At 39.7% G+C, this 25,263-nt stretch overlaps 1 protein-coding gene across 4 annotated transcripts in view; it reads right to left on the bottom strand.

Annotated features, from left to right (window-relative positions):
* Positions 1 to 25,263, bottom strand: part of WWC3 (WWC family member 3) — a 150,406-nt gene that overhangs the window by 57,672 nt on the left and 67,471 nt on the right. For 3 of the 4 annotated variants that reach the window (XM_034757243.1, XM_034757234.1, XM_034757225.1), the window contains exons 5-8: positions 24,771 to 24,850; positions 17,941 to 18,070; positions 13,419 to 13,568; positions 11,033 to 11,106 (exon numbers count right to left, since the gene is read on the bottom strand). In XM_034757243.1, the coding sequence (XP_034613134.1) occupies positions 11,033 to 11,106; positions 13,419 to 13,568; positions 17,941 to 18,070; positions 24,771 to 24,850 (434 nt within the window). The remainder of the gene's footprint in view (positions 1 to 11,032; positions 11,107 to 13,418; positions 13,569 to 17,940; positions 18,071 to 24,770; positions 24,851 to 25,263) is intronic. The other variant, XM_034757254.1, reaches the window with a different exon arrangement.

The following is a 25,263-nucleotide window of genomic DNA, read 5'->3' on the forward strand; positions in this document are numbered from 1 at the left end:
ATAAGGCTTTGATCCCTAAGCCCTTTAGCACTCAACAACCCTTAACCATGGGGTGGGGTGACTCAGGAAGACCAGGGCTTTCAAAAACGCATTCCTAAGCGACTAGAGGACTAGCAAACAGGAGAGGCTAACGGGGGAGTTTTGCAATGGAGTTCTCCAGGTAAAGGAAGAGCGATTACATGACCCTTGGGGTGAGTTTGTTGTCTGCAGTGTGCGTGTTTGTGGTGTGCTTGCTGTTTGACTGAAATATACCGTGTGGTCTGTTTGTTTGGGGGACCATTTGCTGAGCCAGAGGAGCTAGTGAACAGGAGTGGCTAAAGGGAGTTTTGCAAGGGAGTTCTGAGGGGGAGTGTGTGTGTGTGTGCGTGTGCACGCGTGCACTTGGTGGTGGTGATGGGGGGAGGGGCTAGATACACTTACCATTCTTTAAAACTTAAAGCCAAAAACACCCCCTGGTAAAAATAAAACATCAACAAAGGAACAAGCTGCAGGTGTGTAAAAAGAGAATTCAGGCAGAAGTCCAACAACAACAACAAAGTTTATTGCACCCAATGCAGCATGTATGATTACCTGCCCTATGGGCAGGTGGCGTAGGTGTGCATTCAGTGCAAGGAGTTCCTGGGCCTCAGAGTCCATGTACGGGCTTTGGAGACCAGGGTGGCTGAACTGGAGGAGCTAAGAGAGACAGAGAGTTACATAGATGAGACTTTCCAGGACACAGCAGAACAGTTCCATCCCCAATCTGACAGTCTCTGTGCAGTTGAGGGGATGAAAGTCTCATGGAAGGAGAACATCCCACTGGAGCAGAGGGAAACAATCCCATAGTTGGGATCCTCCTTCTAGATGATGCTGTGGTATCTTCTTGCATTGGGGATACATCTCCGCTTGAGGGAACTCCAGTTATTAGGAAGAGACAGGTAATAGTGATGGGGGATTGATCATTAGAAACATAGATAGCTGGGTTTGTGATGACTGGGACTGGGTTTGTGATGACTGCATGGTGACTTGCCTGCCTGGTGCAAAGGTTGCAGATCTCTTGAGACATCTAGATAGACTTATGTGTAGTGCCAGGAAGGAGCTGGTGGTCATGGTACATGTAGTTACCAATGACACAGAAGGTCCTGGAGGCCAAATTTAGGCTGCTAGATAAGAGGTTAAAATCCAGGACCTCCATGGTAGCATTCTCTGAAATGCTTCCAGTTCCACATGCAGGGCCAGTTAGACAGGCAGAACTGCAGGGTCTCAATGTGTGGATGAGACTATTGTGTAGGGAGGAGGGGTTTAGATTTATTAGGAACTGGAGAAACTTTTGGGAAAGGGGGAGCCTATACAGGAAGGATGGGCTCCACCTAAACCAAAATGGAACCAGACTGCTGGCACTTAAAATTAAAAAGGTCGTAGAGCAGTTTTTAAACTAAGGGCTGGGAGAAAGCCGACAGGTGCGGAGGAGCACCTGGTTCGGATAGAGACATCCCTTGGGGGAGGATCTATTAATAGAGATTCTCTGTGTCCTAGTAAGGAGGAGAGGATGGAAGATGATAAAATACAAGCAGGATCTGACGAGAAACAGTCACATAAAAAAGAATCCCATTCAATTACATCATGTCATGGCAGACAGCTAAAAAGTGACAAGTTTTTAAAGTGCATATATACAAATGCTAGAAGTCTGAATAATAAGATGGGTGAATTCAAGTGCCTCACATTAAATGAGGATATTGATACAATAGGCATCACAGAAATTTGGTGGAATGAAGATGATCAATGGGACACACTAATACCAGGGTACAAAGTATATAGGAAGGACAGAACAGGTCGTGCTTGTGGGGGGAGTGGCACTATATGTGAAAGAAAGCATAGAATCAAATGACTTAAAAATTTTACATGAACGAAACTGTACCACAGAATCTCAATGGATAGTAATTCCATGCTCTAATAATAAGAATATAACAGTAGGGATATATTACCGACCACCTGACAAGGATGGTGATAATGACTGGTAAATGCTCAGGGAGATTAGAGAGGCTATTAAAATAAAAAAACTCAATAATAATAATAATAATAATAATGGGGGAATTCAACTATCCCCATATTGACTGAGTACATGACATCTCAGGACAGGATGCAGAGATAAAGTTTCTTGACACCTTAAATGACTGCTTCTTGGAGCAGCTAGTCCTGGAACCCACAAGAGGAGAGGCAATTCTTGATTAAGTCCTAAGCAGAGCCCAGGATCTGGGCCAAGAGGTGAATATAGCTGGACCACTTGGAAATAGTGACCATAATATAATGAAATTTAACATCTCTGTGGTGGGCAAAACACCACAGCAGCCCAACAGTGCAGCATTTAATTTCAGAAATGGGAACTACACAAAAATGAGGAAGTTAGACAGAAATTAAAAGGTACAGCGCCAAAACTGAAATCCCTGCAAGCTGCATGGAAATTTTTTAAAGCCACCATAAGAGAGGCTCAACTTAAATGTATACCCCAAATTAAAAAACACAGTAAGAAAACAAAAAAAGTGCCACCATGGCTAAACAACCAAGTAAAAGAAGCAGTGACAGACAAAAAGGCATCCTTTAAAAAGTGGAAGCTAAATCCTAGTGAGGAAAATAGAAAGGAGCATAAACTCTGGCAAATGAAGTGTAAAAATATCATTAGAAAGGCCAAAAAAGAATCTGAAGAACAGCTAGCCAAACACTCAAAAAGTAATAGCAAAAAAAATGTTAAGTACATCAGAAGCAGGAAGCCTGCTAAACAACCAGTGGCGACACTGGACAATCGAGATGCTAAAGGAGCACTCTAGGATGATAAGGTCATTGCGGAGAAACTGAATGAAATTTTTGCATCGGTCTTCACGGCTGAAGATGTGAGGGCGATTCCCAAACCTGAGCCATTCTGTTTAGATGACAAATCTGAGGAACTGTCGCAGATTGAGGTGTCATTAGAAGAGGTTTTGGAACAAATTGATAAACTAAACCATAATAATTCATCAGAACCAGATGGTATTCACTCAAGAGTTCTGAAGGAATTCAAATTTGAAATTGCAGGACTAGTGTTTTTTAATTTAAATCAGCTTCTGTATCAAATGACTGGAGGATAGCTAATGAGATGCCAATTCTTTAAAAGGGCTCCAGAGGTGACCCGGCAATTACAAGCTGGTAAGCCTGATTTCAGTAGCAGGCAAACTGGTCGAAACTATAGTAAAGAACAAAATTGTCAGACACATAGATGAACATAATTTGTTAGGAATGTCAACATAGGAAATCATGCCTCACCAATCTACTAGAATTCTTTGAGGATGTCAACAAGCATGTGGACAAGGGGGATCCAGTGGATATAGTGTACTTAGATTTTCAGAAAGTCTTTGACAAGGTCCCTCACCAAAGGCTCTTAAGCAAAGTAAGCTGTCATGGGATAAGAGGGAAGGTCCTGTCATGGATTGGTAACTGGTTAAAAGATAGGAAACAAAGGGTAGGAATAAATGGTCAAGTTTCAGAATGGAGAGAGGTAAATAGTGCTGTCCTCAGAGGTCTGTACTGGGTCCAGTTTTATTCAACATATTCATATATGATCTAGAAAGAGGGGTAAACAGTGAGGTGGCAAAATTTGCAGATGATACAAAACTACTCACAATAGTTAAGTCCAAAGCAGACTGCGAAGAGCTACAAAGGGATCACACAAAACTGGGTGACTGGACAACAAAAGTGGCTGACGAAATTCAATATTGATAAATGCAAAGTAATGCACATTGGAAAACATAATCCCCACTATACATATAAAATGACAGGGTCTAAATTAGCTGTTGCCATTCAAGAAAGATCTTGGAGTCATTGTGGATAGTTCTCTGAAAACATCTACTCAATGTGCAGTGGCAGTCAAAAAAGCAAACAGAATGTTGGGAATAATTAAGAAAGGGATAGATAATAAGACAGAAAATATCATATTGCCTCTATATAAATCCATGGTATGCCCACACACTGTGTGCAGATGTGGTCACTCCCATTCAAAAAAAATATACTGGAATTGGAAAAGGTACACAAAAGGGCAACAAAAATGATTAGGGGTATGGAATGGCTTCCTTATGAAGAGAGATTAAGAAGACTGGGACTTTTGAGTTTAAGGGGGGAGATGATAGAGGTCTATAAAATCATGACTGGTGTGGAGAAAGTAAATAAGGAAGTGTTATTTACTCCTCCTCCTAACACATGAACTAAGGGTCGCCAAATGAAATTAACAGGCAGCAGGTTTAAAACAAACAAAAGGAAGTATTTTTTCATACAATGCATAGTCAACCCATAGAACTCCTTGCCAGAGGATGTTGGGAAGGCCAAGACTATAATAGAGTTCAAAAAATAACTAGATGGGTTCATAGAGGATAGGTCCTTCAATGGCTATTCGCCAGGATGGGCAGGGATGGTGTCCCTAGCCTGTTTGCCAGAAGCTGGGAATGGGTGACAGGGGATGGATCATTTGATGATTACCTGTTCTATTCATTCTCTCTAGGGCACCTGGCATTGGCCACTGTTGGAAGACAGGATTCTGGACTAGATGGACCTTTGGTCTGACCCAGTATGGCCTTTCTTATATTCAGAAGCATAATCATATACTTCATGGGAGATGTGGCATAGTTACTAGAATATTTCAGAATGGTTTTGCTGATGGAAGATCATATAAGGCATTAAACTACTAGCACCATTAAGAGTTGTGAAAGAAGCAATTTTGCTTTTGATTTCTCTTGCTATGCAACAACTCTGTCAGAGCAGTGGTCTGTGGTGGCCTTTCCAGCTTCCACCAACTACTTTCAGAAGAGGTGGGCTCTCACGGATATAGCAACTGAAGCCAATACCAGTGCTCCAAGAAGGTCCTTGAGCCACTGCTCCAAGTAAGATTGTATTAATGTGACCACACCTCCTCCTTCCACTTCTGTAGGGCGAGACTGGCAGGGCTCACAGACAAATAGTAAATCCCATGGAGGTAGCATTCAACTGATATTTTTTAAAAGGTGGGGGAGGGAAGAGTAAGGGGTGGAAGGAAATAGATGTAGCCTCCCAGTGAGCTGGACTGAACAGTAACACATTTGAATTATGAACTTCTGCCCAGAGCAATGGATTCAATGTGCGAGAAAGGATGTTTTCTCCAGAACGTAAAGGCGGTCAGAATCCCCAACTCCATCCAGCAGAAGCTGCTCACAAGAGGCGGCAAATTATCCAATGTGGGAAACTGTAGAAAAATCTCTGTGCATGTCTTAATATCAAGTCACACAGGATGGTACAGGATGAGAATTTTTGAAGGAGGGATTTCAACTCAGATCACCTTCAATGGGAAGGGAGAGAGGGAAATTTTTCTACTGCTACTGGGTCATTTCTCCCCTAGGGAGTTCAATCTGAACGCTCACACTTGCACTTCTCTGCCAAGAGGCTATGCACACAACAAGTAAATCAAACAGAAAATCGTATTTTTTTTTTCCTTTATACCTGGCAAAGCCTAAAAGTTACTGCTATCTGAAGCTGCTCTATCTTCCTGACTCTGTAGGAGTACCGGTAGGATATGGCATGCCACATATTACCACTTTTACTTTTTTCCATTTTTTTAGAAAGAGCAAAGGGAGGTGGTTTCCACCCTAAATGGTGAGTCTATTTTAAATTTTCTGTTAACTTATTTGTTTTTTTTTTTTTTCAAACAAACAGAAGAACTTGTATAGTGTACTGATTCGCTGTGTGCTATCAGCATAACAGATTGATTCCATGTTACATTTAAGAAGCAAGGAGTCATGGTAAAATGTTTTACAATTATTATATACTGCAGCATTTTAATTTTCTAGTTTGTAGATTTTAATCCAACACAGCACATTCCTGCACCCACGCTGTGCAGTTACAGTAGATGTTTCATCAGCCAAGCGAGGCTGAAGACAAAAATATTTAATGGAGACAAAAGCTCTACAGAAATGCCAGCAAGCTAAAGGGAAGGAATGCATGATAAATGAAGAATGTAACCAGAGATAACTGGTAGGGGCAAACTGAGCTTTGTGCAGTTCCACTCAAAACTTTAAATGCCGGTTACTACTATACATTATACAGGGCAAAATAAAGACTTTTTTAAAGGAACTAACACACTTCTGTTGAACAGTAGTTCATTGTCAAAGCAATTATCCCTGGATAGCAAAATTGTATCCTATTGGCAATTTTAGAAAAATATTTTTTAATACAGAGGGCCTTTTTTATTCAATAAAAAAAGTCTAAATTTAGTTCATAGAGAAAGGTTTTAACCAGGTCACTTCTTGATGTTCAGATAACACAAGTACCTCACACTTAGGCCTGGTCCACACTAACCCCCCACTTCGGACTAAGGTACGCAAATTCAGCTACATTAATAACGTAGCTGAATCCGAAGTACCTTAGTCCGAACTTACCGCGGGTCCAGAAGCGGCAGGAAGGCTCCCCCGTCGATGCCGCGTACTCTTCTCGCTGAGCTGGAGTACCGGCTTCGACGGCGAGCACTTCCGGGATCGATCCGGGATCGATTTATCACGTCTAGACCAGACGTGATAAATCGATCCCAGAACATCGATTGCGTGCCGCCAGACCCGGAGGTAAGTGTAGACGTACCCTTAGTGAAATGCTCAGCATTTCCCCTCTATTCATGCTTGTGCTACATGCTACACCACAAAGAAGCAACCAACATGTTTTTCCTGGCATCAATCAAAAATATTTCTGGGAGCGACATACAGAATATCTGATTGTACCTCAGAAAATCTAATTAACACCCCATCCCACATAATTTATACAGTAAGATACAAATAACCCCTATTGTATTATATTGCATAAACCTCACTTCTCTCCTATATCCTTGATCAATGTCACATCTCTCCTAGACTGTAAATGTGGGGCAAGGCCTTTGACCAATTTCTCTGTACCATGTCATATGGCACTATATCTATAGCAGGGGTAGGCAACCTATGACACGTGTGCCAAAGGCGGCACGCAAGCTGATTTTCAGTGGCACTCACACTTCCCGGGTCCTGGCCATCGGCCCAGGGGGGCTCTGCATTTTAATTTAATTTTAAATGAAGCTTCTTAAACATTTTAAAAACCCTATTTACTTTACATACAACAATAGTTTAGTTATATATTATAGACTTATAGAAAGAGACCTTCTAAAAACGTTAAAATGTATTACTGGCACGCAAAAACTTCAATTAGAGTGAATAAATGAAGACTCGGCACACCACTTCTGAAAGGTTGCCGACCCCTGATCTATAGAGTGCATTTACAGAAGTTATGTAGTGCAGGCAATGTACGACGCAAAGCGAAGATAGGCGGATCATGTAGTCTGCAGGCAAGACAATAGGTGGACAAGCCACATCAGTAACCGGATCCCCAGAGACTGCTGGGCAGACCGAAAACGTGCTGGGCCAATCCCGTGATAAAACTCTTTGGCCAGAAATGAAAAGAACGTGCTTGCTACAAAATGGAATGGTGTGGCGTTGACTGGCATTCGTGGAGGGGTGGACGAGGAAAATCCAGACAAAGGTGATTTACAGAAGTTGACTGTTTCAGCATGGTCTTTCATTGCTGCCCAAACCAAGATCCTTTCTAATTCCTATGGCCTTCCCTCTAGGTTTATGATCCCAGTGAGCTGTACTATCCAGAGTGCCAATGGGCCAGTGTTTTTAGCAGGTTGTAACTAGTGTGTTAAAAAACTGTATATTATAAATGTCTATATCTTTTGAATCATTCCTCAGTCATGTTTTCCCAATTATATCAAAAGTAATGACCCACGGAAATATATTAGTTTTTTTCTTCCCTCCCAACTCACAATCACAGTTGGAAACTAAGTGGCATACATGTTGGCCCTAACGAACAAAACAGGATTCCTTAACTCTTTGAAGTAGATGGAAAGGAGCAACAACTTGAAAAAACTTTTAACCAAATCAAAGAGTTAAATTTCTAGCTTCCTTCAAATTTTTCAGATTAAATTAGGCCTTATAAAACAAAGTAAAAGACAGTGCTTTTTTTAAATTAAATAAAAGTTCTTCCAACTACCAGCCCTGAAACAAGTGACTTGACTAGCATCACACAGGAATTCTGTGGCAGAGGCAGGGATAGAATCCTGTTCTCCAAGGCAGTATTTAACTGCCTTAACAATGACCCCCTCCATTCTCTTCCTGCACTCCACTGCCTAATTCACTCCACATCTCCCACCTTCTGGTACACTACAGGGAAAAAAATGTGTGTGATCATGTAATTAAAGATTGTATCACATTGCTTGTATGCACAAAGGATGCACAGACAGCCTTAATTCTGGCATTTCCTAACTTCTAAATGCTTGACTTTGCAACTGTAATAGTGTTCTTTTAACACCGTTTTTGAGTAAATTCCTTGCTTTTTAAAAAACCAAACTGAAAAAAACAAAAATTCTATCAAATAGCATCATATTGACACTTACATGGATGATTAGTACCGTTGGAACCTTTAGATCGCCCACACAGACGACTTCTGCCATTTGAACTAAGGGGTCCCCAAACTGTGGGGTGTGCCCCCATAGGGAGGCCTGAGGAAGGTTCAGGGAGTCTAGCAGGGCCAGGGCCAGCCCCCAGAGGGGAGAGGGGTGGGTAGGAAGCACCACCCAGTCCCACTCTGCCCCAGCCCAGTTCTGGCCCCAGCTCCGCTCCACCCCCTGCTCTGCCCCCAGCCCAGCTCTGGCTGCAGCCACAGCTCTACTCCATCCCCTACTTGTCATTCAGCCCGGTTCTGCCCTCATTCGCTCTCTGCCCCCTGGTCAACTCGGCCTCTGCCCAAATTCCTTGCCCATCCACAATTCTTCCCCCAGCTCCACCATCAACTCAAGCTCCTCCATTATTGGTATGGAGTGCGACAGGAAAAGTTTGGGCACCACTGCTCTGTGTGGTCCGGCAGTAGAGGGGGATGAAACACACACACTGACAATGGGTTTCAGTGATATTTGCTGGCAGCAGAGGAAGCTCGGGAATCTTAAATTCCACTCCAGCCTTTGGAGGGAGTGTCTCTGGTGGACACGGACTCTTCTGTCCATTCCATCCAAGACTTCTTCTGCTCCATGCCTTGCAACATGTCCGTCTCTTTCCCACCCCTCACTCTTGGTCCTAGTGCCATTCTCCTCACCTAGCCAGTCCCTGCCTCCACTCCTCAGGCTTCTAACCCTATTCCCAATCTCACTGACCAACAAATCCTTGCCTCACCCGCTGGACTCCTCCTCCCATACTCCTTGTTCAGCTATTCCCAGTTCCTCCTCACCCCCTGGCTCCTTGCCCACCCAGTTCCCCTTCTCTCATAACCTTGTCTAATCTGTTTTCCCTTGTTTCCCCCAGCCTCCAGTCCCATCCTCCACTACCCATGTTCTCCATCCTCACTGGCTTTCAATCCCAGTCTCTCTCCCTAGGTTCCTTGCAATCTGTCTCCCAGTTCCTGTCTCTCTGCCCAGCCAATCCCAGTCACCCTTGCCCAATTCTTTGCCCCAATCTACTTCTTCCCTCTCCCTTCCTCCCACATCCAGCTCTTGTGCCCTCTGCATTCACATCAGACAGCTTCCTGGGTCCAGTAGCGGTGCATTGGGAACATAAGAGAGTCAGCCTCCCAGCTTTCAGTCCTGGTGCCCAGCCGTGGCCGGCAGCAGCAATTACAGGGCAAGTCCTGCTCAGCCTGGGCTGGAGTTATGCTCAGTATGGACAGAATCTTCAAAGAATTTAGCTGTGAAGTGTTGGCAAGTCATCATCAAGCAAGTGTGAAATGCAATTATTCAAACTTGGACAAGATTATTCTGATTTGAACAGAGATGGAGAAAAGCAAATCCCTAACAGTGTTACCCCCACCCCCTGCCAAATGTCAAGACTCTGCTTTAAAGCATGGGGGTGCGATAGCTTCCGAAAGAAAAGGTCATCAGAATTTATTATCAAGAACAAAAGATCTATTTTTTTCTAGCTCATTCTCAGAAATGCCTGAACCACTTTGCTTGAAATGTTGAAAAAATTTGGCTAAGGCAGACACCTGACTTGGAAAATGTCAGACCCAAAGGTTAAGTTTTGGCAAAGTTATACGCTACTGAACACATGGCTGTGGGAGATGTCAGGCAATCTTAATAATGGTGCTACCAACCCTGCCTATAAAAAACACAGTTACAGGGATGCAATCTTATTGTCCTTAAATTACCATTTATGCTAGTGATATCCTATCACCTTCAATGGAATTGCACAGGTGTAACTGAGCACATAATTTGAGGAGAATGGAGCTGCTAAGTAGCGCTGCAAACAGAAATTAGTTAACAATTTTCTTGATGCGTAAACCAGAAAAGTGTCCAATTTACTTTTACAGAGCTATGTTGGTTCTGCAGGATTGATACACTAGCAAAAAAAGCTAAGTCAAATCACTAGGTAGGCAGATATGACCAAAGGAATTAGTGAAGGATGAACCAATTTTCAAACATTTTGTTTTTAAAAATAAAAAACACCCTTTGTTAATTAAACATTAAAAGTTTTAAAGCACTGCTGCTCAGTTAAGAAAGTTTTGTTTTCACTTGCTTGTTTTGAGTTTTAAGCCTTATCTACACTGATTTAGCTAAACTAGTGCAAACCTTTATGCAGTCATACTTATATTGACTTAAAACTGGTTATATTGGTTTAGCTTGCCCTGTAAATTTACCAACACGAGCTAAACAGATATAAACTGGATTTAAATTAATTTAAGAGTGTCCACACAGGGTTTTGCAGCGGTTTAACAAAGCCACTTTAAAAACCACAGTTTTAAACTAGTGCAACTTTGTCTGTATATGGGGCTTCTGATATGTCTGACACATGGATTTTCCCCTGAAAACAAATATTGTAATCTTACTGATAATGTTATGTTGCAGTAAACCTCAACTACCTCTGCACTAAGCACTAGCAAATACAGTTAATCTATCTTTCAGGAGGTACACTGAAAGTGATATCATTGCTTGGTTTCAAACCTATTTCCAAAGCTTCAGTCACAAAGAACAGAAAACAGGCTTACGTTTACTTACCTCTTTTTGGCCTCTTCATATTGCCAGCTCAGTCTTACTTTGTCCACAAGTCTCGTTTTATCATCAAAGCAAAACTTTTTTTTTTTTTTTTTTTTTTGGAGTTGAGGACCAGGAAGAAAAGGAAAGGTGGAGAAACACAACACATTAGTAATAAACATTATTAAAAGAATATAAATAAAATTTATTCTCCCTACCCAAGCTTACCAAAAAACTGTCAATGTTTAAATAAAAATGTGTCTGCAAGAGATAGTTTGGATTCTTAAGATATGAAATTAGGTTATTAATAAATTACGTAAAGGTGCAGTAAGTGTAAAGTTAGGCTGTTTACTGAGAGGGCTTTCTGGAAATTAAACGAGTTAGTAACACTTAATTATGCATTGTCAAGACCTTCCTAAGTCAGAGCTCAAAATGTAAAGAGTAGGATGTATCAAACGAGTGCAATATTTAATTGCTTATTACAATAGCATTCTTATTTTATGGGAAAATTCAGTGCAAAGTCATTGGGTTTTGCTTCTAAAGCAAAAAGAAAGATGTTCCCTATATGCTGAAGCATTACTCAGTATTTTAGTCCCTGGAATCCATGGCTCTTTACCTTAAATTTATCTAGAAACAAACAACAGATTAAACAGTTTTATTCCAATGTGCTACAACTGCTTCTTGAATCAAAAGGTTGCAGCACTGTCGCCATGCTGCAATTCTTACTGTAGCAAAGCGAGCTCTCTTCTGCAAACCCTCCTTGGGCAATATGCTCCATCACATGCAGCTTTAGTTCCTCCCCAGCCACATATAGCTTAATAGCTATAACTTCTCTGGATCCCCATACCAAATCACTGAGCTTCTAGTCCCTTGTCAGTTGCCTGTCCTATTCTATGTACCTTCAGGCACAGGTAACACAATCCACCAATTCCCCACTCACAACCACCAGCTGATACTAATTCCCCCACTGCAGAATATTTTTCAAATTCAGGAGTGCAAGGGTTATCCCTATGCAGTTATACATTTATATTTTCTAACCAAATGTATACTATACAAACAGAGTCTTCAAAATATACCATAGTTGGTTTGTCTTGGATGGTATTCAGTGTGCATTCTGAAGCAGAGAACATGGCTATTATCCTTTTGGTAAACTAGGATAACTGCAATCTGATCCACCACCAGTTTCAACAAATGACTCTCCAATTGTACCACATGACTCTCACTTTGGACCACGTGGGAAAAGTTTAGTGCCAGATCAGTTCCCTCAAACTCTCCAAAGATCACAATTACACATCATATTTATAAAAAAATCCCTTTCTACTCACTCATCGCTCATGGGTGAAAGGGACTAGAGGGAAAACAGACCAAAGAAAAATGCATGGTATACAACACTCAGAAAAAGCGGTTAACTTAAAGCTCTTGAATTATAACAAGCTTTGTATCTGAAGTAACATTCAAATTCTTATACTATCGCACTGTGAATGGGCTCTCAACTCCACTTCAAATTTCCTCAGAAGCAGTTGCTTACTTTTTGCCCATGAAAACCTAATTCAAATGACCAAAGTAACAGTGCAAGGTAACCATTTAACCAGCATGCACACAACAGTGTAATTCTCATTGGGTTGTTTAAGTGTGGTCCTCTTATACTTTTCTTGAACATGATTTAAAGAAGGGCTTGAAGGAAATGACAGCGAAGGCCTGACCGACCAGATCAAGAAGGAAGTGGATTTCTTATAAAGAAAAATATTAGAGCCCTAATTTAAATTGTAAATTTCCCTCTATTTTGGAAGAAAGCAGTAGAGATCAACTTAGCTCTTGAATCTTTTAATCCATATGTAAAGACGAAACCAGTGTGGTAAAAAAAAACACGACAGCTCAGAGGGTAACAGATCCTTGAGGCAAATGTAAAACTGGGAACTTACAACCCTTTATTTTTTTTCCCTCCAGCATGGCTGTAATACCAGTAAAAGTTTGATGCTTGGTGCAAACAGATGGCAACAATTGCACTATAAAAAGGCAAAACCACAGACTGGGAGGCTTGTGAACACTCCTGTGGGGAACTATTATTCAGGGTCTACTTTGCCATCTGCCCATTAGTCATGGAGATGGTTAGAAAGTGATCACTTCAGCCCAGACTGATGGAACTGAGAAGCAGATTCCTTTGTAAACACATTTCACAAAGGCCTTTCGCATGTTTGTGAATTAGAATCACAAAGCATATAACTAGTGAACATTATTTGCACACTATTAAGCCAAAATGGATTCTTTCAAAAATGGAGAAAAAAAACAAAAAGAGTATTTTCTTCCAAGCATCCATCTTTGAATTAAAATGGAAAACGAACCATACTCATGTGACTAACACAAAAGCTGCTTATTTTCCACAGCAAACATCTCACATTGGAACACATACCTCTCCAGTGATGTCAGTTTGAGAACAAGCATCACAGTGTTGTTGAGGTAAAGAGGAATCACGGAGTGAACTAGAATTGTGCTGGAGACCTTGCAGGGAATCTGTAATACAACAGCTATTCCTGAATCCATCCGTTAGCTTCGCCAGGCTCTAAAAAAGAACATTTAAAAAAGTGATCTAGTAGAATCTAATTTAAAAAAAATAGTAGAATGATACGCCACCCACTACTTTTTCTATTATTGGGATATAACAGGACGTTTATTAAAAAAAGCTACCTGTAAGAAAGTCAAATTTATCATTTCATTCTGTGAAATGGGAACTTTGTTTTGAAAACTCCATTTCCAAAAAACCCCCAACGATTGTATATTGTATGTATGTGTATATTAAAATGAATGTAGTTAAATCCAAGAACAACAAATAGTTAAGAAATATCTGTCAAAGTTTCAGTTTTCAGAGCTGTGAATAGCTCTGACTTTACACACAGCAGCTGCCATCTTCCAGGACAGACAGCAGAGAGGGCCACGTCTTACCTGCCCCTGCCTCAAACACACGACACTTCTCAGTGACTAATCCCCCACCCATCTTGAAAAAAATATCACCCATTGCTTCAATTTTAATCACAGTTAATTTCACCCTTGGATTCTACAATCGTAAGGTCCATGCAGCCAGAGAGGTTTTTCCACTTGGATTGCGGGAAGGGCAGCACTATGAAATCTGTGGATCTGAGCAGACTGTGTAGGTAAGGGTACAGAACAGCACAGAGGGAGAAGGGCAGGTAAGACACAATCATGCAAAATAGCAACTGCCAGATGGAAGGCAAGTTTTCAATTTGTTAAATGAAATGTTAATTAAAAGAAGAAAGCCAATATCATGATATTTATACAAGCTTAGACAACAGGATTTGGGGGTTTTTTAGTTCCCATTAAGCAGAGTTTCTCTTCAAGATTAATAGCCAACTTTTAATTTCATGATTTGACTTTTTGATTATTCACCCTCTCCTGCAAACAAATATTTTCAAAATATTTTTTTTCTTTTGCCACAATTAAAACAAAAACCACACAGTCTGGCATGCACGAGAGAGACCACTGGCATCCTCCACTGTGAAAAATTTAAACATAACATATTTAAATAAACTTCTCCCACACATTCCCAAAAAGAGAACTCTCACTAACAAATCCCATCAAAAATTAAGTTAACCTACTATAACCATACTGACCAGCATCAGGTAGAAGACTGTTACCTAACAAAGAACTAAACTGATTCTAAACTACAGAGGCTCAATGCCAGTGAAACAGTTTGCTGATTTTAGGTTCCTATGGGGATTGCTAATTTGCAACAACCTGTAGTTATTAGGCACACCCAATTAATTAAGAAAAAAGGACATAATATAGCTCAGTGATTCTCAAACCGTAGCTCACAAAGAACTGCAGACAGCATGGTACTACTGGCATCTCCCCCTTGCTTACAATTGGACAATTACAGAAGCAAGAAAAAAGCCCTTCCTGAAAGCTAACAGAGGAGATTTCCATACATGCTCTACCACATGGTGTGGTCCCACTTTCATCTGTACTGCCCTGCTCAAAGCCATTCATCTCCACGAGGTATAGGGGAAACATAGCTGTGCTGGGTGCAAGGACGGCTCCAGGCACCAGTGCACTGAGGAGGGCGGCCTGCCGGTCGCCGTGAGGGTGGCAGTCAGGCTGCCTTTGGCGGCATGCCTGTGGGAAGTTCGCCGGTCCCACGGTTTTGGTGGCAATTTGGCGGCGGGTACGAATCCGTGTTACCAGTGGACCTCCTGCAGGCATGTTGCCGAAGGCTGCCTGACTGCCGTGCTTGGGGTGGCAAAATACATAGAGCCGCCCCTGGCTGGGTGTAAGGCAATGGGGGTCTTCTGCCTGAAACTTCTCCCACTTCATCACTTCATAGCTCTATCCTGGGGACACTATATCAAATACACACACTATCAGATACAATTTTGGCGCAACATGTACTTCATGTTAGATAGAAACAACTCTTCCACTTCAATATTTCCTACTCAATCTCCCAACCCAGTAAAAAAAAAAAAAAGAAAATCTCCCCAGGGCTGTCGATGGATGTTAAAATTAAAAAAGAAAACACACATTGGAGCAGACAACAAAATCAATATAAATATATACTTGGGAGGCATGGGGAAAGAGCAGCTCTCAGAAGTCTAACCACGCACACAAACTTTTATAAACATTCCCTCATCTTTTTGAAGCAATAACACCACATATATGGCATTATTTCTAACCACAGCACCCAGTTTAAACCTGTCCACCTCTTCCTTCCTTGCCTCAGACTTCTCTCCCACATATCCTCATCCAATTATCATATTTCTACAACAGCCACAGTTTTCTGAGCACCTACACAAGACTGAGTCACCTCTGCTATGTTTAGATCCACTGCCTACACCTTACAGATTTAGATTAAGAGGTAGTTATGAAGTTTTCTATTTCCTTTTTCTGGAATAATTTACAAAGTGTTTACACATAAAACTCCCAACTCCTCCATAACCACTGCTTTTTCCAAAATGTGTTTATTGTGAGAGAGTTTTTTTCCTTTGCCTGCTAAGCAAGGATTTTAAAATGTACGAGTAATATGGAAAATTTTAAACAGACTTCATACTGGTTCTACATAACTGAGATACTCATATTTTGAAATATTGTTATTTTGTTAAATCTTAAAATTGGGTCAGGATTGTAAAGTATGTTGACATTGATTAAAATATGTAACTACTAATTTTGAAACAAATTAATATTAAAGACTATTGCACCATAAAATGCACTGGAAGCAATATACAATTGTGACAACTTCAATTCTCATCAGTAAAACGGATCTAAAACCAATGACCAATATCATCCTAAACTTCTCATTTGTTCTATATGACTTCTATTCCAGGCTTGCCAGAGGACCCATATCAGTCCATGGTATTTAACTTAATACTAGATTTGTAATTACTTAATAGTATTTTTCAGGCCACTGCTAACACTCTTAAAGTTTGTTTTAAAGGTGCAATTCTCAAGACTTCTCAGTCTGTCAGGTGGACATTGTGTTGTTGGGTTAAGACATAAGAATAAAAAAAATAGTCTAGTGGGAGAGTTAAAACAAGGCCAGTAGTTGAGCTGATCCAAGATTTCTCACACACAAGTCTTTAAACTGCCAGTTACTTTCCCCAAATGTGCATTATGGAATCCAGGAAGAATTGCTTTTCTAATCATTCTCACTAGCCATGGCATATGGAAGGCTGAAAACCATTTTAAAAGTTGGCCAATACAAAATAGCAAATATACTGAAAGTTGCCAAGGCTGAAATTTTTAATAGTGACTTCACTGTTCTGCCTACTTAGACAATGTTTTGTAGTCCATCAGCTGACCGTTGGGTAATGCTTCAGAGACTGAACAACTTTTAAACTATGGGAACATAATATAAGCAGATTGCAAGATACCCAGATAATTAATAAAAAAAAAAGCTAACAAAACATGATGAAACTACTGCAGAGAGAGATGAAAGATATATTTGAAAGGCTATGTTAATTTACTAGGCTCCTAAAAGTTAGCAGCCAAGATATTGCCTTTCGCATACAGCAGAGCTGATTTAACAGAACTATCCTTGTCATCTTTCCAAGCCCACAGGCTCTCTGTTTTTTTTTAATAAGGTGTATAAAGCTAACGTATGGTATGAAGTTGAGACTTAAAAAAAGGAAAGGGGGAGGTTAATGCCTAATGGTAGTGAGATAGAGATGAAGAGGCTTCATGCAATCACATTCCAGTTATCTGGACGAGTACATCATAATACTGGCATTCCTCCGCTGACTCTTGAAGCCAAAAAGGTGGATCATTGAATTTTTAAAAGGCCATACCACAAACTGCAATGGTCAAGAGAGGCAAAAATATTATTAGAGGCCTGGATAGATTCTAAATGAGGATAAGCTAATAAAATAAACACTTCATAGTTTAAAGAAGCTAGGAGGAAACATGGCATAGAGATATATAAAATAATAAGTGGATTAGCACATTCCTTTCTTTACCCTGTTTCATTATACAAACAACAAGAGAACACAAAATGAAATTAAAGACAAGTAATGTAAAACTGATCAAAGAATATATTTTCTTATGTAACATAATTACTCTGTGGAACTCAAGGTATCCATGACGTCAAGAGTTTAAATGGATTCAAATAAAGATGAGACATTTATATGATTTAGTTATACTATCTAGGGTATAAAAGATTCAGGGATATGAACTATCAGGCTCAGGACATAGGCCAACCACTAACTGATAGGGATTAGGAAGAAACTTTCCAGATGGACAGTTTATGCAGTAACCTGCTTAAGATATATGTTTTGCACCTCTCCTCTACTTCTGATCAATGTCAGACAGAATATCAGACCACTAGTCTGATTCGGTTTAGCAATGCGTATGCACCTACAAACAAGGGAAAACATCAGAGACCAGGGGAAGCTACATTTTTGCAACTATCCATCCAGTAGAAAGTTTCTTACCTGCATAAGGTCCTGCCTTTCTTTCTCACCCATACAAATAGCTTTTTTTATGGTTCGGAGCTCATTCATTATGGCCTGGGCTTCATCCAGTTTATAATTTGTATGAGCACTTGACATCTTACGATCAATCCTGTTGGCAAAAATTCAGAGAAATTTAAAAGTTAACTAATTATGCAAAGGTTCCGAAAGTATTGGTTGCTAATATGCCACTTCATTTCTATGAATAAAATGGTATATTTACTTTGAATTAACAAACACCAAGTATTTATAACATTCTAAAGTTATCTGACTATAAACCAGGAAACTAAAAAGGCAATGCAGTTGGCCCAACTCAGCTTCCCCAGAACTGACAAGTTTCCTGTTTTTAACCTCCGGAATCGGAGTTCACAGTTCATGCAACATAAACATACACTCTTAAGGCAGTTTTATGTAATAAAAATAAAATTAACTTACAAAGTAGTATCACAGATGGTCAAGTTGAAATAGACCCCCTAGTGTAAGCTGCTCCAATTCCCCGCCAATGCAGCATTGATTCACAGAATATCAGGGTTGGAAGAGAGGTCATCTAGTCCAACCCCCTGCTCAAAGCAGGGCCAATCCCCAGACAGATTTTTGCCCCAAATCCCTAAATGGCCCCCTCAAGGATTGAACTCCCGACCCTGGGTTTAGCAAGCCAATGCTCAAACCACTGAGCTATCCCTCCCCCCATTCATAGATTCCAAGGCCAGAAGGGGCCACTGTGATCATCTAGTCTGACCTCCTGTATAACATAATCCATAGAACTCCCCCAAAATAATTCCTTTTGATCTAGAGCATCTCTTTTAAAGGAACATCCAATCTTGATTTTAAAATGGTCAGTGATAGAGAATCCACCACAACCATTGGTAACTGGTTCCAATAGTTCATTACCATCACTGTTAAAAATTTACACCTTATTTCCAGTATGAATTTGTCTAACTTTCAGTCACTGGATCTTGTTATACCTTTGTCTGCTAGACTGAAGAGCCCATTATCAAATATCTGTTCCCCATGTTGGTAATTCTAGACTGAGATCAAGTCACCCCTTAACCTTCTCTTTGTTAAGTTAAGTAGACAGAGCTTCTTGAGTCTACCACTATAAGGCGTGTTTTCTAATACTGTACTATAATCATTCTTGTGGCTTGTCTCTGAACCATCTCCGATTAATCACCATCCTTGCTCTTTACAGCATATTTCCTAGGACAGGGGTCGGCAACAAACAAACCGGCCCGGCCCGCCAGGGGCTTACCCTGGCGAGCTGCGTGCCAAAGGTTGCCGACCCCTGTCCTAGGACTTTGTTCAGTCTTGTTTTAAAAGTGACTAGTGATGGGACTCTCACAATTGTCCTTGGGAGACATTTGTACAGTCTCAGGTTTTATTGTCAAGAAGTTCTGATTGGTATCCAGCCTAACTAGGAATAATCAATACTTATTCTTTCTGCTAGATTTCAGTATTCACATCAAAATGGGATCTCATGGCCAGCTTGAAATCACAGGACTGTCCCACAAAATTTCCAACTCAATTCATAGCAGCACACACTCTGGATTTTATCTTTGGTCTGGGAGTTGGGGGTGTGAAGATAATATCTTTATCATAGCCAGACCACTTCTTGCTCCAGGTTAAGGTCAGTTTCTTTCAGGGGGAAGATCTGTTAGGGGGCTGACGGACCTAGTGCAGGTCCAGATATCTCTGATGGGTTCTGCTGCTCAACCACTAAATCACTATGTCAACAGTTGGCTGATTATAACTTGTTATCAGTAATCATTGACAGACCAACACCTACAAACCCTCTTCCATTACCTCATCCTCACCACTCTTCTGGAGATACCAATTAAAAATAAGACCAGAGTCCCTACAGAACTTTCTAGAATAAACACGCAGATTCAGATTTCAAAGCTGACTGGGGGATTTAGCCAGCCACTCACTGAAGTTAATGTTAATCTCAACTTCTATGCCTACAGTAGTGTAAAAGAAAGTGTGTTTAGGGGGAGAAAGCATGCTTAGGGGGAGAGCTAGTAAGAATACTGTTATGGGCTATATGCCACAGCTAATAAAGAAAATTTGTCAGCAGATATCTCATAATTCAATACAAAGATTCAGTAATACAAAGTGAGAATACTCACAAACTGTATTTACTTGACAATACTATAGATACTAAGAGCTCAAAAATATTCTTTATGGTAAGCTGACAAGAGTATTGTCAAAGCAAAAGTATTATAAAATTTTAAAAAAAAGGGACAAGGATTTCTGGCTTAGATAGAATGCAAATTATGACAAAAATATCAAAGTGCGAACAAGTATTTACGATAGGGAACAAGCATACCACAGGAAATTATCTTTCATATTCTAGCACAATGATATAAGATAAACATAGAGAGAAGATTTATAGCCACCGTGAGGCTGGCAGACCAGGTGCCAGCTGATGCCAAAGCCCCAGGCCTCACTGAACACTTACAAGTGCATAGTTGGAAACCAGTCTTGTTTATTTGTGTGTTAGCATTATCAAAATAAATAGTATATGTTAAGATAAGAATGTGGTTAGTGTTTTATAAAATTCGTGTAGGATACTGCATATATTGTTCTCACTCAACTATACTCCAAGTCAGAACATAACAGCAAACATCTGCATTGTATATATCCTTATAACTAAGTAACCCATCAAACAAGAAAAAATGCAAATGATGGTTTCTTACAAGATGTTAAATCCTGTTCATCAACCAAAACATGAGCCATTGTGTGAGATCAAGGATCAAAGACTTTGTTAAGGGGGGGAGGGATAGCTCAGTGATTTGTTAAGTGTGTTCCTCCCCACCCTTCAGAAGAAGGGGCCTGTGTGGGAACTGTTGCTGTCAGCTTTGTTTGTGTGAGAAGAAGCTATAAATACGGACACAAGGAAAAATTCTTCATCTCTGCACTGTTTGGATTCTAACTGAAAGAGAAGACTAAGGTCCCCAGAGTTACTCTGTGTAGCCCTAAAAAACTTTTGTGAACTGGCAGATTACTACATCTCTGTTACCTTTCAAAGTTATAGACTGACTCATCTATACATATATTTTCACCTGCTTTAACCTCTGAACAACTCCTTTTTTCTTAACTAATACACTTTTAGATCGTTTACTACAGAACTGGCTGCCAGCGTTGTATTTAGTGTGACATCTGGGGCGCAAATCAACCTGGGTGAGTGACTGGTCTCTTTGGACTTGGTGCAACCGGAATATTTTGTGATTTTTTGTTGTAAATGACCACTTATCACATAGTCCAGTTTGCCTGGGTGGCAGAATAGACTGGAGTGTCTACGGGGACTGGCTGTGACTCCATGTAAGACTACTGTAGTACTTTGGGAGTTCACATTTGTTACTACATTGGTGAAATCTAATTATGGAACATACCACCAGTTTGCAATGTCTGCCCTACGGTAGGCATTCACGGTCATGAGCCACTCCAGACAGCGTGACAGCCACCACAAAAGGAGGACAACTAGCTGCACAGCATCAATTAACAAAGATTTACTTTTGATGTCCTATCTAGAAAGATGTCATTAAGCTACTCCATGCTAGCAGAATCCTGACACAATCTTGAGCTACTCAGTGCTGGCTAGCAGAAACTCAAACTTTATTGAAGGAGAGAGGCTGTTGAATTGCAATATGGAAGGAGAAAAATGATAATAAAAATGATAATTTGCTGAATACATTGAAAATACTAAAATATGACACTGAATACACTAATGTATAAGAATAACTTTATATATAGCCTGAAGAGACTAGTCTCTTGCCCCGTCATATAGCATGTGCTACCACCACCCACTTTCATAAACTAATCTGATGAAACTCCATTTTCAATGGAGTCTTGTTGTCTTAAATAAAAAATAAATTGAAGAAAAGAAAAAAAAAAAAGGAAAGGAAACCTATTACCTGGTAAATAAGCTATCAATGAGGTTATCAATTTTGCTAATTCTGGTGATTTTATTGAGAGTCTTTACTGAAGGACCGAGCTCCTGGAGTCATGTCACTAACCTCCTGGTTGCAAAGAAAAGATGGGAAACATGAACCCTGAAATTTCAAACACCAGAGAGGATGTAAAGGTGTTACTTTAAACAAATCTCATGATTCTTTTGGGCCTAACTCATGATTTTTGAATGCTAGGAGCTGGCAGCACTGGTTTAAGATTCTGACAAGATTAGACCAAACCACAGTAGGAAAAGTGACCTTAACTCACTAAGAATTTCATATGATACACAAAGTACTTGGCTTTAACCCAAAGTCACATTAATATCAAGAACTTGGATTCAATCCAAGTATTAGGCCAGATGGCCCCCTTCTACCCTCCTGTTGCTTCACATCTACAAGACATCTAGGGAAAAGAAAGATATTTAACTTCAAGTGGAATTTTCTACAGGTTAAGTATCTGCTAATTCATGTTCTTGGGGCAGGGTTGGAGGCTGACTAGTGAGTTTTTATTTTCTCAGACAAAGGGTCATTGTCAATCATACTGTTTACAAGTATAATTGGCTGTCATACAGTCGATCTAAGCTGACCTAATATTCTAAGGCTGTAGGTCCCAAACTTTTTACTAAGGTGACCCAGGCTAGCAGAATCCTGACACAATCTTGATCAATCTTAACAGGCAGCACTACCAGCCCCACCTATAATAAAATCTGCCTGATCTCCCATTGAAGTCAACAGGAGTTTTAACACTGACTTCAGTAGTAATAGGTTCAGGCCCCTAACTGCTCATAATATTTTGCTGTTTGGAAACTATGAAAGGGTTTTAAAAGACCTAACATTCACCCAGATGCAAAGCTCAAAATACGATTCCTAACATTGCTTAAAGTCACACTTAAAAATGAAAGGAAACACATGATTGCAAACCAAACAATTAAGACTTCACTCCTCTTATTTTATACTTGGTAATTAGCTGAAAATGTAATTAATAAAATAGTTTTGACACAGCCTAGCGAGAAGGCAGAGAGCAGTGGTGAAGACTGAAGTTTTTAAAGAAATTCTACAGCAGAAGAGGAATTAACAAGGTGACTGAGCTTAAATCACCTGCAAAAAACAAGTTTTCCATTTAAAAAGGATGGGGGAGATGATCTACTTGACTGTCTATTTTGTGACAATGCACTTTCTCTGTATGGACTGATACAACAAAATATCAGATTCACACATGATTCAAAACATATATCCAAAAAACAAGCCTTTCCAGAGCAGCCTTTTTAAAAAACACAAATCTCCTGGCTCATAAGTCAAGAAGTCACTGTGGAGAACAGACAGAGATCAGCAAAGCAAGAGTGCTCTAGAGAAATTTTTGAAGAAAATACCATCACAACTTCAAACAACACCCTAACAGACATATGGCTGCCTTCAATAAACAATAAAGATGAGAAATGAGACAAAGCAGGAGCAATATCATGACTTCAATGTCAATGACAAACAAGCATCAAAGCACTCCAGACATGACTGTTCTGTGCTTAACTTTTAAACTGTCTGATCAAAGGTACCTAAAAAACTATTAGTTGATCAGATTCACAAAATCCTATTCTAAAGTAATACTGATTTCCCCCCCCCTGGATGTAAGCAATTTAACTTAGACTAAAATCTTGGACATTCATATTTAGGTTCAAAACTACTTCTCAGGCTTTTCTTTTCACAAAACCATACAAGAGAAAGGTTTGAAATTGCCTTCAAATCACTTTCTTTGTTCTTGGATCTTCTTAGGCAGGTGATTAATCCGTCACAGAAACAGCAGAACAGAGCCTTAAATCAGAACCTTGTCATCCTCATTTTAAGTTAACCTCATGTTGTCATGGGAAAGAAGGGAAACGCAGAAATAGGTTTTATCTAGTCTTAAAAGTTAATATTGATAAAGATACTAAGTCACTGCGTAAGGCATAAATGTTTGTGTGTGTATGTGCTACCTGTCATTTGAATACAACAGCATTCTGAATTATTGCTCATCTTCAAACAGCCAAGATCGTGTCACTATATTAAATCGTTTCTTTATGTGTTACTATATCTTTTTCATTACTTTAGTATATTCATAATTGGTCTTCTATCATATACCTCTGACTAGCCTTGCAGTTACCTGATTTAATCAATTTAAAAGACATTTGTGTATGAGGATGACTAGTTAATATTTGCCAATTAAGTACTTTGGCCCGACAAGAGTTTTCTTCTCAAACTTTTAAGTATGAACCGCATCTTTCATGTGTATTTGTTGTTACTTACTAAGTACCATGTTTAGCAAATGGAAAAGAAAGCAGCTGCCTGTTTTTAGAATAAAGCAATAAAGAGTCCTGTGGCACCTTTAAGACTAACAGATGTATTGGAGCATAAGCTTTCGTGGGTGAATGCCCACTTCGTCAGACACATGTTTTTAGATTGCTGCCTAAAAGTCAGAAATTATTAAGGACAACCGTCAGTTGCAATAATAAGCAAACACCACCTCTACACTAAGCTCAAAAGGGAATTCTATGACCTAAAATACAAACATTCCTCAATTTTTGCATATTTTGCCAGTTTCTTCATAAACTTGCTGGCACATTAATCAATGAAATCATCATCCAAAATAATTCCAGCCAATCTTGCTTACATCAATGAGAGCACATTGTTAGCACCATCCATGGCTGTCTAAGTAGGGACAATTGTTAAAAAAAATAAAGAAAGAAAAAAGAAAAAACAATTCAAAAATAAAAACTTGCAGCAGGAGTCTGCGTTAAATAAAGTTTTGCAACACTTCCAGTTAAGTAACAAGAAAGTAAGCCAACAGGAAGAAGAGAAAGAAAAATTCCCCCCTCCCAAAACCTGCCAACTCACTCTTGTAGTGTTTCCACTCCTTTTTCTTTATACTGCAGTTCTTCCTTCATATGTGCCAACTCTCGTTTTAGTCTAGAAAGCTTAAAACAAAATATTTTTTTAAGCAAAAATATGTTACGGCAGCAAATCACTGAGTAATTATTATTATTCTTTCAAATAATACTTAAAATAATTGCTCTTTCAAGAATTTAAAATTACTGTGCATTGTTCAAAGTCTAGTATTTTCAAAGTGAAAAGTGATAATCTGGTTTTTAATCTACAGTAAAACAAAATCAACAAATGCTTTAGAGAAATATTAATAAAAATCTACCCAACAATGGTCACAAAGTAACAACATTGCCAAACGTACAAGGTAGCTGTTTCTTTGTATAATCTTCTACTATGCTATCTGCTATCACTTGTTCTAATAGCCAACAAGTCTCTGTCCGCATGTGATTTCCAATTTCCTGTCTCCCCTGGAACAATGATTTCCCATCTAACTCTGTAGTAGACA

Source organism: Trachemys scripta, chromosome 1, assembly GCF_013100865.1.
Source record: "Trachemys scripta elegans isolate TJP31775 chromosome 1, CAS_Tse_1.0, whole genome shotgun sequence".
Lineage (NCBI taxonomy): Eukaryota > Metazoa > Chordata > Testudines > Emydidae > Trachemys > Trachemys scripta.